The 15,830-nt window shown below is 42.2% G+C and overlaps 1 protein-coding gene across 3 annotated transcripts in view; it reads right to left on the reverse strand.

Moving 5' to 3' along the window:
* Positions 1–15,830, reverse strand: part of PTPN11 (protein tyrosine phosphatase, non-receptor type 11) — a 101,913-nt gene that overhangs the window by 58,472 nt on the left and 27,611 nt on the right. For all 3 annotated transcript variants that reach the window (XM_023513292.1, XM_003789966.3, XM_023513293.1), the window contains exons 2-3: positions 6,482–6,604; positions 1,352–1,546 (exon numbers count right to left, since the gene is read on the reverse strand). In XM_023513292.1, coding sequence (XP_023369060.1) covers positions 1,352–1,546; positions 6,482–6,604 — 318 coding nt within the window. The remainder of the gene's footprint in view (positions 1–1,351; positions 1,547–6,481; positions 6,605–15,830) is intronic.

Raw genomic sequence — 15,830 nt, forward strand, 5'->3', positions numbered from 1 at the left:
AAAAAAAAAAAAAAAAAAAAGAAAATCATTTTCAGTGTCATTGCTTTGATATATAAATCCTATCACTTAAAAGTATTTTTATTATAAAGTATTTCAAGCATTCCAAACTTTTCCACCTTTATTACCCATATTTAACAGCCTCCAATGTCTTTGGACTATATGATGATTATCACCCCAACCTTTAGTGTACATAAGACTTAGCATAGGGATTGGGAGAGTGCTAAAACTATGAATTCCCACACCCCACAACCAGAGATAATCAATATATTTAGTCTAAATGGGGCACAGGACTCTGCATTTTAACCAGCTCACCAGGCAGTCCTGATGTAGACAGTCCAAGGTCATTCAAGGACAGACTTTGAGAAAATATTACCCTAAGTTAGAATGGAAAACACCTTCACACAGTCCTATTAAAAAGGTGGCTCTTTCCCTCTATTCATGGTAAGAGAGCAAGCACTATCATGGCAAGTAATGCTAATGATTCCTTACCAAAAGAATATATTTTTTGAGTTATTTTTCATCCACATTCAACTGAAAGGAGTAAAATTTAGAAATAAATTGCACAGAGTTGGGTAACAGTTTTTCTTTTTGCTTGAAACTACAGTGGTCACTGGAGAAAGAAATTATCAGCACATAATAGCACTGACATAAAGGTGTAAGCTGAAAAAACATACCCAAAGATAGAAAATACACAAACTAATTGAGAGACCTTGAATTTGTACCAAGTCAGAGAGGAGACTTGGCATGTAGAAAAAAATACGATTAATACAAAAAGTCAAGCCCATGCTTTCATCAGCTTCGTTCCAATGCAGGGGAAAAGATCGCTAAAATAATACAATTCCCTCTTAGCAAGGTCATTCTCACACAACTGCGGATATAACACTAAAAGCTGATACTCTGAGTTCTCTGCTTTTCCACTGTTGAGCTCAAACTGACATCTGTTGGTGGCACTGCTGAATAACTGGTTGGGAGCCACCACAGAGAACTGCTGCTATTTTGGTGTCTCCATTATCACTTGCCTTCCTCTAATAACTCTCAAAGATTATCAGCTGAAGCTCAGTAAATCTTAAAATTAACACATGTACCAAATACATACAGAAACAGTATAGAGATCCCTGAAGGATGAATGTAAGTAACACTGGTTGAAGCTTGTGCAAGAAAAGGGTCCTCTAAGAATAATTCAAAGCTATTGTTCTTACTTTAATAACACTGTACTTGAAGGATGACAGCTTAGAAAACAGATAGAAGCCCTTGGAGTCACACAGTCACACACAGACCTCCACAATGCATTTGTGTAACACAAACAGCACAGGAGAGGAGCAGACTTGGTGATCACTAAAATGCCACTGACCTTTCAGAGGTAGGATCTGCACAATTCAGAGGATATTTGAGCTCAATAACATCTCCATTCTTCTCTTTTAATTGCCCATGATGTTCCATGTAATACTGGACCAACTCAGCCAAGGTGGCAAACTTCTCCCCACCATACAGGTCATAGTAATCACCAGTGTTCTGGATCTTGATGTGAGTGACAGCTCCATTTCTTCTAAAATAGTCCATTGAGGAGACAAATAAAAGAGTTATACCAGTAAAAATGGACCTGATTGTTTTCCACTATGTCAGATTTCACCTAAATGTTGAAAAAAACCACAGGATTGAATCTACCCCCTCCCACAATGGGTGAAATAACGACAATTAGTTTACCTTGTATATCTTCTATTTTGAATGACTGCCCTACCAAATTACTTACATTAAGTAATAATAATTGTTCTCATCATTGGCCCAGAGCCTGTAGCTCAAGCGGCTAAGGCACCAGCCACATACACCAGACCTGGCAGGTTTGAATCCAGCCCAGGACTGCCAAACAACAATGACAACTACAATCAAAAAATAGCTGGGGGCAGCACTTGTGGCTCAGTGAGAAGGGCGCCAGCCCCATATACTGAGGGTGGTAGGTTCAAACCCAGCCCCAGCCAAACTGCAACAAAAAATAGCCGGGTGTTGTGGCAGGCACCTATAGTCCTAGCTACTTGGGAGGCTGAGGCAAGAGAATCGCCTAAGCCCAGGAGTTGGAGGTTGCTGTGAGCTGTGAGGCCACTGCACTCTACCAAGGGTGACAAAGTAAGGCTCTGTCTCAAAAAAGAAAATAAAAATAGTCAGGCATTGTGAGGGGAGCCTATAGTCTCAGCTACTTGGGAGGCTGAGGCAAGAGAATCGCTTAAGCCCAGGAGTTAGAGGTTGCTGTGAGCTGTGATGCCACAGCATTCTACCCAGGGCGATAGCCTCAGCTTGAGGCTCTGTCTCAAAAAAAAAAAAAAAAAAAAAATTGTTCTCATCAGTAACTGACCAAGGTCATATATAATTAAAATCAAAATTGGTGGCACCAATAGCTCAGTGGGTAAGGTCCTGGCCACATACACTGACAGTGGTAGGTTCGAACCTACCCCAGGCCAACTAAACAACAATGGCAACTGCAACAAAATATAGCCAGGCATTGTGGTGGGCACCTGTAGTCCCAGCTATGTGGGAGGCTGAGGCAAGAGAACCACTTAAGCCCTAGAGTTTGAGTTTGCTGTGAGCTGTGACACCATAGCGCTCTACACAGAGTCACACTCTGTCTCAAAAAAAAAAAATTAAACACACTTTTTTGCCCAAAAGAAGTAAAATTATATAGCCACCAAAATACTTTTACAAGCATATTCATTATAGCCTTTTTTAATAGAAAGAAATTTTACTATTTTTTAATCACAAAATGTATAAATAAATAGTGTCATACTCATACATTGGAATACTATGCAGCAAAATTTTTTTTTCAAGAATTGATGTTATGGGCGGCGCCTGTGACTCAAAGGAGAGGGATGCCAGATAAACTGGAGGTGGCGGGTTCAAACCCAGACCCAGCCAAAAACTGCAAAAAAAAAAAAAAATTCATTTTAAAGACACACAATCAGACAAGTACAGTGGCTCCCGCTTGTAACCCCAGTATTTTGGGAAGCTAAGGCAGGAGAATCACTTGAATTCAGGAGTTCAACACCATCCTGGACAACAAGAGAGATCCTATCCCTCAAAAAAATAAATTTTTTCTTTACTTAGCTGGATGTGGTTGTGTGTGCCTATAGTCCCAACTATTTGGGAGGCTGAGGCAGGAGGATTGCTTGAGCCCAGAAGTTTAAGGTTACAGTGAACTATGATAATGCCACTGCTCTAGGCAACTGAACAAGACCCTGTCTAACAACAATGACAAAAAGAGATCAGAAGGATCACTAAAGGTTTTCTGTAAGTTAAAAAAAAAAAAAAGAAAGAAACTTCAAGGAAGTATATTTTGTATTCTACTTTATATGTAAAAAGATTAAATCAATAAAACCAAAGAAAATCTGATTAGAAACAGAAAGAAATAAATCAACCTGCCAAGTTCATAAACAGAGAGAAAATCAATTCCAGTAACTTTTAAACAGAGCACTGACTTTAAATTTTCAGTGAGATAGTAGTTTAAGAACAAGATTCCCTAAGAAATCTTGAACTTTATCTAATAGGTTTCTAATTAATGCAAATGGTATAAGTAGTTCTAAAACTATATTTGTACCATAGGATTGGAATAATAAAATAATAAAAAGTTGAGGGGAAAGGAAAAAAGAAAAAGAATAATTTGTTCTGTACTCCTGGCCCTGAAACTTATTAGCTATGAGATTAGCTTACTAACTAAATCCCTGTGCCACAGTTTCCACACCTAGAAAATGAAGATAACAGTGGTACTTATTCACAGGCTATTGTAAAAATTAAATAAAATAATAATGTGTAGAGTGCTCAGCACACCTGCCTATATCACCCTCGGTAGCGTGCCATGGTGTCACAGCTCATAGCAACCCCAAACTCCTGGGCTCAAGCGATTCTCCTGCCTCAGCTCCCAAGTAGCTGGAATTACAGGCTCCAGCCACAACACCCGGCTATTTTTTGTTGCAGTTGTCATTGTTTAACTGGCCCAGGCCGTGTTCAAACCCACCAATGTCGGTGCATGTGGCTGGCGCCATAACCACTGTGCTATGGGCACCAAGCCAGTAGATCATCCAAACTCTTAACAGCACAAATGTGATAAGACATTGGGTTAGAAGTCTGTACTGAAACAAGCCCAGAAAACGTATGAAAGCTTCCACCTCCTTGTAGTAAAAAGGAAGTGAAAGCCAATGACTTTTTCTCCAAGAAAATAATCTATGTCAAAAAGGAACTTCCGGGGCGGCACCTGTGGCTCAAAGGAGTAGGGTGCCAGCCCCATATACCAGAGGTGGTGGGTTCAAACCCAGCCCCGGCCAAAAAAAAAAAAAAAGGAACTTCCCAAGTCTCAAAGAGATCCTAAATCAATTCTCAGAAATATGTTTTATTTATCTCTTTATTTAAAAATACTAAATTTATAGGTTCTAAGGAGTAAGACAAAAATAAAAACTAATCAAATAAATAATAGTAGTATTAATAAAAGCAAATTCATAAAGCAGTTCACTTCTAGCTCCTAGAATGAGCTACTATAAGGAGAATAAGAGACAGTCTATTTCTACAAACTCTCCCACACCTGCTCAAAGAGACATGTCCCAGGATGCTCACGATACTGTTCATAAAACTTTAGAACACACACAAAAAACCCCAATGACTGTCACTAAGAGACTGGATAAACTAACATGCTCATATCATTTGACTATTACATAGCCACTAAAATTAATAATTAGATCTCTACGTACCAGTATAGAACTCAGACTTTTAAAAAGAAAATTGCAAAATGATACATACCTTATAAATCCATTTACGTAAATTTTAAAAACACACAAACAGACTTTCTATTGTTCATGTGCAGTATAAGTATCAAAACGTGTTTAGGAAGAATACATGCCAATCTCTTGATGGTGGTTTCCTCCGGGGACTGAAACCAGGCAAGGAGACAGAGGGGACCACAACTTCCTCAGTCAAGTTTTATTTCTTGACAAAGGAAAGTGATCTGAAGGAACCCTAAAAAAGTACTATTCCCATTAAGAAAATAACAGAAAGCCCAGCCTGAGCAAGAGCGAGACCACATCTCTAAAAATAGCCGGGCATTGTGGCTGGCGTCTATAGTCCCAGCTACTCGGGAGGCTGAGGCAAGAGAATCGCTTAAGCCCAAGAGTTTAGGGTTGCTGTGAGCTATGACACCAGTGTTGTACTCTACCAAGGGCGATAAAGTGAGACTCTGTCTCAAAAAAAAAAAAAGAAAAGAAATACATGGAGAAATGTCAGACCTAGGTTCAAGATGTATGGAATAGCTCGGCGCCTGTGGCTCAAGCAGCTAAGGCGCCAGCCACATACACCTAAGGTGGCGGGTTCGAATCCAGCCCGGGCCCACCAAACAACAATGACGGCTGCAACCAAAAAATGGCCAGGCGTTGTGGCGGGCGCCTGTAGTTCCAGCTACTTGGGAGGCTGAGGCAGGAGACTCGCTTGAGCCCAGGAGTTGGAGGTTGCTGTGAGCATGATGCCATGGCACTCTACCCAGGGGGATAGCTTGAGGCTCCGTCTCAAAAAAAAAAAAAAAAAAAGATGTATGGAACCAGGATAGAGCCCTAGAGGTAGGGTGACCAGACATTCCGATTTTGGCAGGACAGTCCCGCTTTTCAACAATTTGTCCTGCGACCCGCGGCGTTTTAAAAAAGTCCCGATTTTTGGAAAGATGCATGAACGGGCTGGAGAACAAGAAGGGAATATACAGTTTTCGGCGCCATATGGCTATTTCGCCAGAATATGAGTTTTACATTATTTTTGTTAATTTTACAATGTTAAACTGTAATAAATAATTGCTGAGAAGTGATTATCGAGAACTGCTTATCAATTTGCCTTGTTGTCAGGCCCTGCCCTGCGCCCGCTCCGCCCCCACTCTGCTCTCCACCCCCATGTTGTCCCACCTTACAGTTGTTAGAATCTGGTCACCCTACCTAGAGGGCTTAAGAACTCCATGGCCTGGCTCCGCACCTGTGGCTCAAGTGGCTAAAGCACCAGCCACATACACCTAAGGTGGCGGGTTTGAATCCAGCCCAAACCGCCAAACAACGATGGATGCAACCAAAAAAAAATAGTCGGGTGTTGTGGCGGGTGCCTGTGGTCCCAGCTACTTAGAAGGCTGAGGCAGGAGACTCGCTTGAGCCCAGGAGTTGGAGGTTGTTGTGAGCTGTGATGGCACTCTACCCAGGGGGACAGCTTGAGGCTGTCTCAAAAAAAAAAAGAACTCCATGGCCTGCCCCAGCACACCCTCAGTGGGGTCCCCAGGGGAGAAGAAATGCCCTTCATTACGCCCGTTCGGCTCAATGCCCAAGCCTCTCACTCTGAGGAGTCCACACCCCAACACAGCAGCAAGGCAGGCCTTCAAACTCTTCGTCAGAGTAGAAAGTTGTCCAAGTTGTTGTGTTACGTGTTACCATTTCCTGCCTGGAAAACATGCTCAGGATTCTCTCTTTTAATTCCAACTTACCTAACAGAAAGTGTAAAGTCTCCAGGGTTACTTTTACTGGGCCTTGCCAAAAAACTGCCATCAACTCCTCTTGTCAACAGTAGGTTTTCTGCCTCCACGCCAGTGATATTTGGGTGAAACCATCTTTAAAAACAAAGAGAGAAAAAGATGAAAAACAAAAGACTCTGTCAGCACTACTTTCCACAACAACACAGCTAAGATGCCTTACAAAGGGGAATAATTAATAGAAATACAAATTGAGACCTCCCTTGTCCCTTTACCCTCCTGTCCTTGGTCAGTGACTCCTCTCCTGTTTCCCTTGGTAGGGCCTGGGATCTGTGGGTACCAGAGCCTGGGGACCTGGGGACCTGGTCAAAGGTGGAGGTATTACAATAGAGCACTGATGGGGCTAGGGCCAAAAAAACTGACCACACGGTCAGACTACTGAGCCCATGGAACGAGACTAAGCAAAAATAAATAAGTAAATAAATCAACTACCTAACAAATAAGTAAACATATATCAGTGCAAACTCTAATTTTTGATATACCTATAAAACAGATCCACAGATAGGCAAATGAAAATACTGGACTATATCTGTCTAAATGTATGTGTGTTTATGAACACATTACACATACCTGCATTTCCTATTCTGAAGGGGTTTGGAAGCAATGAAGCAATCAGCACATCTTAAAAAACCCTTATCTTGGTTTCTAACTACCATAGTACAATAAAACAAACAGGGCTCCTTGGAGAAATGGCTAATTCCAGGGCTGGGGCAGTAAGAGTAAGAAGATGAGGATGAGGTTGGAACATCTTGTTGTGTAAAGATAAAAAAAGAGTTCCAAAAAGGACATGTCAAAAGGATACAGGAGCCAACTTGAAGGATTTACCACTGGCCAAAGTAGAGGCAATTTGTACCTCAAAATAAGCAATTTTATTAATCGATTAGAACACACTGAATAAAACAGGAAACCAAGAGTCCATACGGATATTAATTTTTAAAAAACTAATTCATGGGCCAGCCACATACTCTGAAGGTGGTGGGTTTGAGCCTGGTCTGTGCCTGCTAAACATTAAGCCCAAGAGTTTGAGGTTGCTGTGAGCTGTGACACCACAGCACTCTACCAAGGGGAACATAGTAAGACTCTGTCTAAAAAGCAAAAACCAAAAAACTAATTCATATTCCTCATAAAATTAAACATGGAATTATCATATGACCCAGAAATTTCACTTCCAAGTATATACCCAAAATAACTGAAAATAGAGATTCAAATAGATGTTTCCCTACTGCCCATGTTCACAGCAGCATTATTCACAAAAGCCACAGGTAGAAGAAAACCAAATGTCCACCAATGGATGAATAAACAACATGGATGAACCTTGAAAGCACACTAAGTGGCCGGGTGCAGTCGCTCACATTTATAATCCTGGCACTCTGGGAGGCCGAGGCAGGTGAATTGCATGAGCTCAGGAGTTCAAGACCAGCCTGAGCAAAAGTGAGACCTAATCTCTAAAAAATAGCTGAGCACTGTGGCAGACACCTGTAGTTCCTCCTACTGGGGAGGCTGAGGCAAGAGGATCTCTTGAGGCCAAAGAGTTGAGGTTGCTATAAGCTGTGATGTCATGGCACTATATTGAGGGTGACAAAGTGAGACTCTACTCCCCCTAAAAAGGAAACATACTAAGTGAAATAAGCCAGTCACAAAAGAACAATGTTATGGTTTGGATGCCTGTCTCCTCTAAAACTGATGTTGAAACTTAATCCCCATAGTAACAATACTAAGAAGCAGGACCTTTTTTTTTTTTTACAACTAAATATTTAATGATGGTTATGATAAGTGCTAGGGAGAGAACGATAGAGGGCTCTGAGAATCACTCCGGGTAAGGGGAGGCAGCAGGCATCAATGGCCCTGCTTTGAACAGAGGCAGGATCTGCAGCCATCAGCCTCCACAACGGGGCTGCCAAGTTCATCACTGAAGTCAGTCTCTTCTGCTTGGGAAGAAGCAAGACCTTTGAGAGGTGATTGGGTCATGAGGATTCTGCCCTCATGAATAGATTTTTCCATTTACAGATTAATAGATTCATGAATTAATGGGTTATAGAGGCATTGGGTTGTTATCAAAAGAGTGGGTCTATTATAAAAGCCACTTGGGCCATCTCTCATGGGCCCCCTTGCCCTGTACCACTTTAGGACTTCGCAGAGTCCCCACCAGCAAGAAGGCAGTACAATCACAAATAATAAATGTAGAATGAAAGAGGGAATTAGAAAATCACATTTGGCACTCTTCATATTAATAGTTCAGGCAAGAATCCTTAATGGATCCTAAAATCAGTAGGCAAACATTGCAGGAAGGACAGGATATTTACAGCAATTAATCCAAAGCACCTCCCCACAAAAAGCTTATTAATTACTTGTTAATAAATAAAAAACACACTAATGAACTTCACAGTAGAAAAATTCGACAAATATCATCAGACAAATCCCCAATAAGTGGCATTCCACAACTAACTGGCATGTACTCCTCAAAAATGTCACGGGGTGATGGGGAGGACAGCAAAGAACTATCCAGACTAAAGGCCAGTAACGACTTAACAGGAAATACAGTGCACCACCTGGATAATATGATGCGGAAAGGGATGAAAGGAAAGAAGAGTGTTGATTGTTTTGTCTTTTGCTATAAAGGACATTACTGAAACAATCTGAAAGGGGCCTAAGAATTTGGTAACAGTGCTGTTATAATGTAAACTGATGATATACCATGGCTATGTGACCAATTGTCCTTGTTTTTAGGAAATATACTCTCAAGTATTAAATATTTTGCAGCAGTGAGACGTGTATCTTTTGTGTAAATCTGAAATCATTTCAAAATAAATTTTAAATTTTTTTTAGAGACAGGGTCTCACAGTCACCCAGGCTGGACTGCAGTGACTGCCTCAGTCCCCCAGGTAGCTGGTACTAAAGATGTGTGCCATCACATCTGGCTAACTTTTTCTTTTAGGACGACAGAGTCTCACTCTGTTGCCTTTGGTAGAGTGCCTTGGTGTCACACAGCTCACAGCAACCTCCAGCTCCTGGGCTTAGGCGATTCTCCCGCCTCAGCCTCCCAAGTAGTTGGGACAACAGGAGCCCACCACAATGCCCGGCTATTTTTTTTCTTGTTGTTGTTGTGTTTGGCTGGGGCCAGGTTTGAACCCGCCAACCTTGGTATATGGGGCCAGCACCCTACTCACTGAACCACAGGTGCCGCCCTGACCTGGGCAAGTTATTTACCTCATATTCCTCATCTGCAAAATGAAGATGATATTTCTTAGGTTTATTTTAAGAATAAACAGAGAGGCCAGGTGCTAGAGTGAGACTTCATCTCTAAAAATAGCCAGGCATTGTGGTGGGCGCCTATAGTCCCAGCTACTTGGGAGACTGAGGCAAGAGAATTGCTTAAGCCCAAGAGTCTGAGGTTGCTGTGAGCTATGATGCCACAGCACTCTACCAGGGGTGACAAAGTGAGACTCTGTCTCAAAAACCAAAAAAAAGGAAGAAGAATAAACTGAGAACCCATACAATGAACATATTATTCAGCCACAGAAAGAAATGAAATACAGTATTGATAAATGCTACAACTATAATGAACCTTGAAAACATTATGCTGTGAGAAAGAAGCCAGACACAAGAGGCCACATGCTGTATGATTTACTGATAGGAAATGTCCAGAGTACACAAATCTATAGAGAATGAAAGCAGATTAGTACTTGCTTAGTGCTGGCAGGAGGCAGGAAATGAGGGAATATAGCTAACAAGTAGGGGGTTTCTTTTTGAAGAAATGAAATGTCCTATAATTGTGATCATTGCAATGCATGAATATACTAAAAACCACTGAACTGGGGTGGCGCCTGTGGCTCAGTGAGTAGGGTGCCAGCCCCATATACCGAGGGTGGCGGGTTCAAACCCGGCCTCAGCCAAACTGCAACAAAAAAATAGCCAGGTGTTGTACTGAGCACCTGTAATCCCAGCTACTTGGGAGGCTGAGGCAAGAGAATCACCTAAGCCCAGGAGTTGGAGATTGCTGTGAGTAGTCTGATGCTGCCATGGCACACTACCAAGGGCAATAAAGTGAGACTCTGTCTCTAAAAAAACAAACAACAAAAAAAAACCCCACTGAACTGTATAATTCTTTGTTTATTTGTTTTTAGAGTCAGAATCTCACCTGATCACCCTCAGTAGAGTGCCATGGCACCACAGATCACAGCAACCTCCAACTCCTGGGCTTAGGCAATTCTCTTGCCTCAGCCTCCCAACGAACTGGGACTATAGGCACCCACCACAATGCCCAGCTATTTTTTTGTTGCAATTTGGCCAGGAAAGGGTTTGAACTTGGTATATGAGGCCGGCACCCTACCCACTGAACCACAGGCGCCACCCTGAACTTTAAATGAGCAAATTGTATGGTATGCCAATAATATCTCAATAAAGCTCTTTAAGAAAAGAATAAGCTGAGATAAGACCAGATATGGTGGCTCAAGTCTATAATCTTCACACTCTGGGAGGCCAAGGTGGGTAGACTGCCCACCACAGGTTCCAGACCAGCCTGAGCAAGAGTGAGACCCCATCTCTAAAAGCAGCTGGGTGTTACGGTGGACACCTGTAGTTCCAGCTACTCGGGAGGCTAAAGAAAGAGAACAACTTGAGCCCAGGAGTTTGAGATTGCTAGGAGCTATGAGGCCATGGCACTCTACCAAGGGTGAAAAAGTGAGACTCTGTCTGGAAAAAAAAAAAAGTTCTAACAATAGCAAACTAGGATGACTATAGTTAGCTACAATATATTGTACATTTCAAAGTAGCTAGGAAGGAAAACTTGAAATGTTATCATGTTATCAACATACAGAAATGATAAATACTCAAGGTTATGGACATCCCAAATACCCTGACTTGACCATTACACATTCTATGCATATAACAAATACTTATATGTACTCCATAATATGTAAAATATTACATATCATAAAAGAAAATAATTCTAATAAAAATACAAAGAAAATGAGGGAAGAGTGCAGTGGATACTATTTATACAGGGTGGCTGTAGAAAGCATCAGTGGTTAGGTAAGATTTGAACAGAGACCCTGAAAGAAGGAGGTAGCAACATTCACACACAGAGGAGAGGGACATGCAAGCAAAAAGAAGAGAAAGTTCAAGGGCACAGGGGCACACTGTATTTGACATGTACAAGTGCTACTCAAGATACCGATGTGGCTGGAGCAGATCAGGCAAGGGATGGAGGATACAAGAATCCAGTGAGTGAATGAAAGGCTAGATCACACAGCATCTCAGAAGACACTGTAAAAACTGTAGGCTTTATTTTTGTGAAACGGGTAAGGACTGGAGGGTTTTAGGCAGAGAAGCAACATGATCTAACTTATTTTTAAATGATCCTCCAAACTACTATGTGAGAGCAAGGATAGAAGCATCCACATCAGTCAGAAAACCACCACAGGCTAGGCACAGGGGGCTCATGCCTATAATTCCAGCATTGTGGGAGGCAGAGGCAGGAAGATTACTTGAGGCCAAGAGCTCAAGATCAGCCTGGAAAACATAGAGAGACCCTATGTCTCTAAAAAATAAAAAATAAAGAAAGCCATCACAACAAGCCAGGCAAGAAACGATGATGCCAAGCACTGAGGCAGCAGCAAGAGGAATGGTAGTGAGGAAGAGAGATAATAATAGACCAGGAATAATGTAAGGGTAGTCAACAGGATCTGCTAATGGATGACACACAGAATGGGAAAGAAAAAAGGGAACAAGACTAACTCCTAGGTTTGGGGCCAAGACAACTGGAAGATTGAAGGTACCATGTGCGAGATGTAAAAATGGGGGATAAGGAGGAAAATCAAATGTTAGACTTGGTATGTGTCAAGTCTCAGATGCCTAGTCACTCAAGTATTAGGGACATACTAAGGACTAAATGTTAGATATTATTATTGGCAACCGTAAGAATAAATATGATTGCTTTAACAATAATCAGAAAATGTAAGAATCCAGATGCAGTCTGACTCCAACTTTCCTATTGTTCACATTAAGTTAAATTATTTTTTATCTTCCCTATAGCACCTCCTTAGACCTTTAGGGGAAATCTACATATCATTCTGATTAACTATTGTCTTAAAGAAAAATATCAAGTTTCAGATCAAAAGAATAAAATAATAGTTTACTTTTTAATTCCTCTGAAAGCTTGTCAGAAAATCAAGACAGAATTTTACCCAGGAAAAAATCAACCTTAATTTATTTGATACCTATTACTCTAGCATCCCGTACTTTTCTATGCTGTATGGTTAAACTATCCAATTTAAAAAATAAAAATATGCCTTGGCGCCAGTAGCATAGTAGTTACAGCGCCAGCCACATGTACTAAAGTTGGCAGGTTCGAATGGGGCCCAGGCCAGCTAAACAACAATGACAGCTGCAACAAAAAAATAGCCGGGCGTTGTGGCAGGCACCTGTAGTCCCAGCTACTTGGGAGGCTGAGGTAGGAGAATCGCCTGAGCCCAAGAGTCTGAGATTGCTGTGAGCTGTGATGACAAAGTACGCTACCGAGGTTGACATAGTGAAACTCTGTCTAAAAAAAAAAAGAAAGAAAAATTAATTTAAAAAAAGAAAAAGAAAAACATCCCTCACTGCCCATAGCACAGTGGTTACGGGGCCAGCCACATGCACTGAGGCTGGCAGGTTAGAACCTAGAACCCAGTCCGGGCCAGCTAAACAATGACAACTGCAACAAAAAAATAACTAGGCATTGTGGCGTGTACCTGTAGTCCCAGTACTTGGAAGGCTGAGGCAAGGGAACCCAAAATTTGAGGTTGCTGTGAGCTATGATGTCACAGCACTCTACCGAGGGTGACACAGTGAAACTCTGTCTCCAAAACATAAAAACAAGATAAAAACAAAAACCCCTCTCTGCAGCTTTGTAGATCTGTGGTTCCCACTTGGATGCCCAAAGCTCTAGGGAATCAAAAAGCAGTGACAAAGGGCTTCCAGCTATGTATAAATTTTCAGAAAGTATAATGCAACTCTAACATTAACCCTCAATCTGTCTGCCTACATAAGATAATAAAAATGCCAAATTTCTTTTGCTTTTGGCTGCAAAAAATTATGTTAAGTGGGTGTGATAGTCTGAAGCTGAGTGGCACAAATGCCATCTACCAAGAGGAAAAAAAATTTTTCAACTATTATATAATACAGAGTTTTGGGTTTTTTTGTTTTTTTTTGGCGACAGAGCCTCAAGCTGTCCCCCTGGGTAGAGTACAGTGGCATCAAAGCTCACAGCAACCTCCAACTCCTGGGCTCAAGCGAGTCTCCTGCCTCAGCCTCCCAAGTAGCTGGGACCATAGGCGCCGGCCACAGAGCCCAGCCTTTTTTTTTTTTTTTTTTTGGTTGCAGCCATCATTGTTGTTTGGCAGGCCTGGGCTGGATTCAAACCCGCCACCTTAGGTGTGTGTGGCTGGTGCCTTAGCCACTTGAGCCACAAGCGCTCAGCCCAGGTTTTTTGTTTGTTTGTTTGTTTGTTTGTTTGTTTTTTGAGAAAGAGCCTCAAGCTGTCCCCCTGACTAGTGTGCTGTGGCATCAAAGCTCACAGCAACCTCCAACTCCTGGGCTCAAGTGAGTCTCCTGCCTCAGCCTCCCAAGTAGCTGGGACCACAGGCGCCCACCACAACACCCAGCTATTTTTTGGTTGCAGCCGGCATTGCTGTTTGGCGGGCCCAGGCTGGATTCGAACCTGCCACCTTAGGTGTATGTGGCTGGTGCCTTAGCCACTTGAGCCACAGGCGCTGAGCCATAATACAGGTTTAGAGGGCAAATCTTTCAGAATATTGGGGTTTTAAAAAAAAAAAAGAAAATAATATTGGCTTTTTTTAAAAAAAGAAGAAAAAATGGACACACACATACACACTCCCCACCACTGACAGGCTAGGGATCACTGGGCTATTTATTTATTTATTTTGAGACAGAGTCTTACTCTGTTGCCCTCAGTAGAGTGCCAGTGGTGTCATAGCTCACAGCAACCTCAAACTCCTGGGCTCAAGCAATTCTCTTGCCTCAGCCTCCCAAGCAGCAGGGACCACAGGCACCCGCCACAACACCCACATATTTTTTGGTTGTAATTGTCATTGTTATTTGGCAGGCCCGGGCTGGATTTGAACCTGCCAGCTCTGGTGCATGTGGCTGGCACCCTAGCCTCTGAGCTACAGGTACCGAGCCAGGGGGCTAGTTAAACTCTCTGTTAAGTCACCTATAAAATAGGCTTGGTGCCTGTGGCTCAAGTGGCTAAGGCACCAGCCACATACACCTAAAGTGGCGGGTTCGAATCCAGTCCGGGCCTGCCAAACAATGACAGCTGTAACCAAAAATAGCCAGGTGTTGAGGTGGGTGCCTGTGGTCCCAGTTATTTGGGAGGCTGAGGCAGGAGACTCGCTTGAGCCCAGGAGTTGGAGGTTGCTGTAAGCTGTGATGCCACAGCATTCTACCCAGGGCGACAGCTTGAGGCTCTGTCTCAAAAAAAAAAGTCACCTATAAAATGGAAATATTAACAATACCTATGTCATAGGGCGGTTGAGAGGATGAAATGTGTTTATATTTACAAAGTGTCTAGAACAGTGCATGGGCCATTAGGAAGCCAAGGACAATGGTAACTACTTAAATCCATATCTCCCCACATAACCTTCAAAAACAATAGACTCGAAAAGAAAACAATAAACAAATAAAACTACACCCATAACATAAAAGAATGCCTAAACTTCCAGATCAACTATAAGTAATAAAAAATATATATACATGTACCAGAAGTCTCTTATCTTCCTACTGCAAGTTTGGGCCAAGCAAGGGCATTCTGAGAAAAGCAGCATGGTAGAGAGAACAGGGGAACCAAGAGAAGGCCTAAGATGGCTCTAGTACCACCTCCAGAAAGAGACAGTCCAGCCAAAGTGTGAAAATACTTCTGGAATAGCAGAGCCCTATTTATGAAGAAAGGGTATGACTCCAAAATGAAAGATTAAAAAGTTGTGCAAATAAATTTAAAAACCTAGATGTAATGGATCATTTCCTAAGAAAATGAAGACCATCAAAACTGGGCCCATACGCCGAGTGTGGTGGCTCACACCTGTTGTCCCAGTGCTATGGGAGGCCAAGGCGGGTGGATCACCTGAGCTCAGCCGAGTTTGAGACCAGCTGACGACCAGCATAAGGCAGAGTGAGCCAGAGTGAGACCCCATCTCTATAACAACAACAACCAAAAAAAAAAACAGCCGGACCTTGTGATCCCAGCTACATGAGGGGCAAGAGAACACTACAGGAGGAAGAAGTAAAAAAAAAAAAAAAAATTAAA

Source organism: Otolemur garnettii, unplaced genomic scaffold, assembly GCF_000181295.1.
Source record: "Otolemur garnettii isolate 467f Iridium unplaced genomic scaffold, OtoGar3 scaffold00038, whole genome shotgun sequence".
NCBI lineage: Eukaryota > Metazoa > Chordata > Mammalia > Primates > Galagidae > Otolemur > Otolemur garnettii.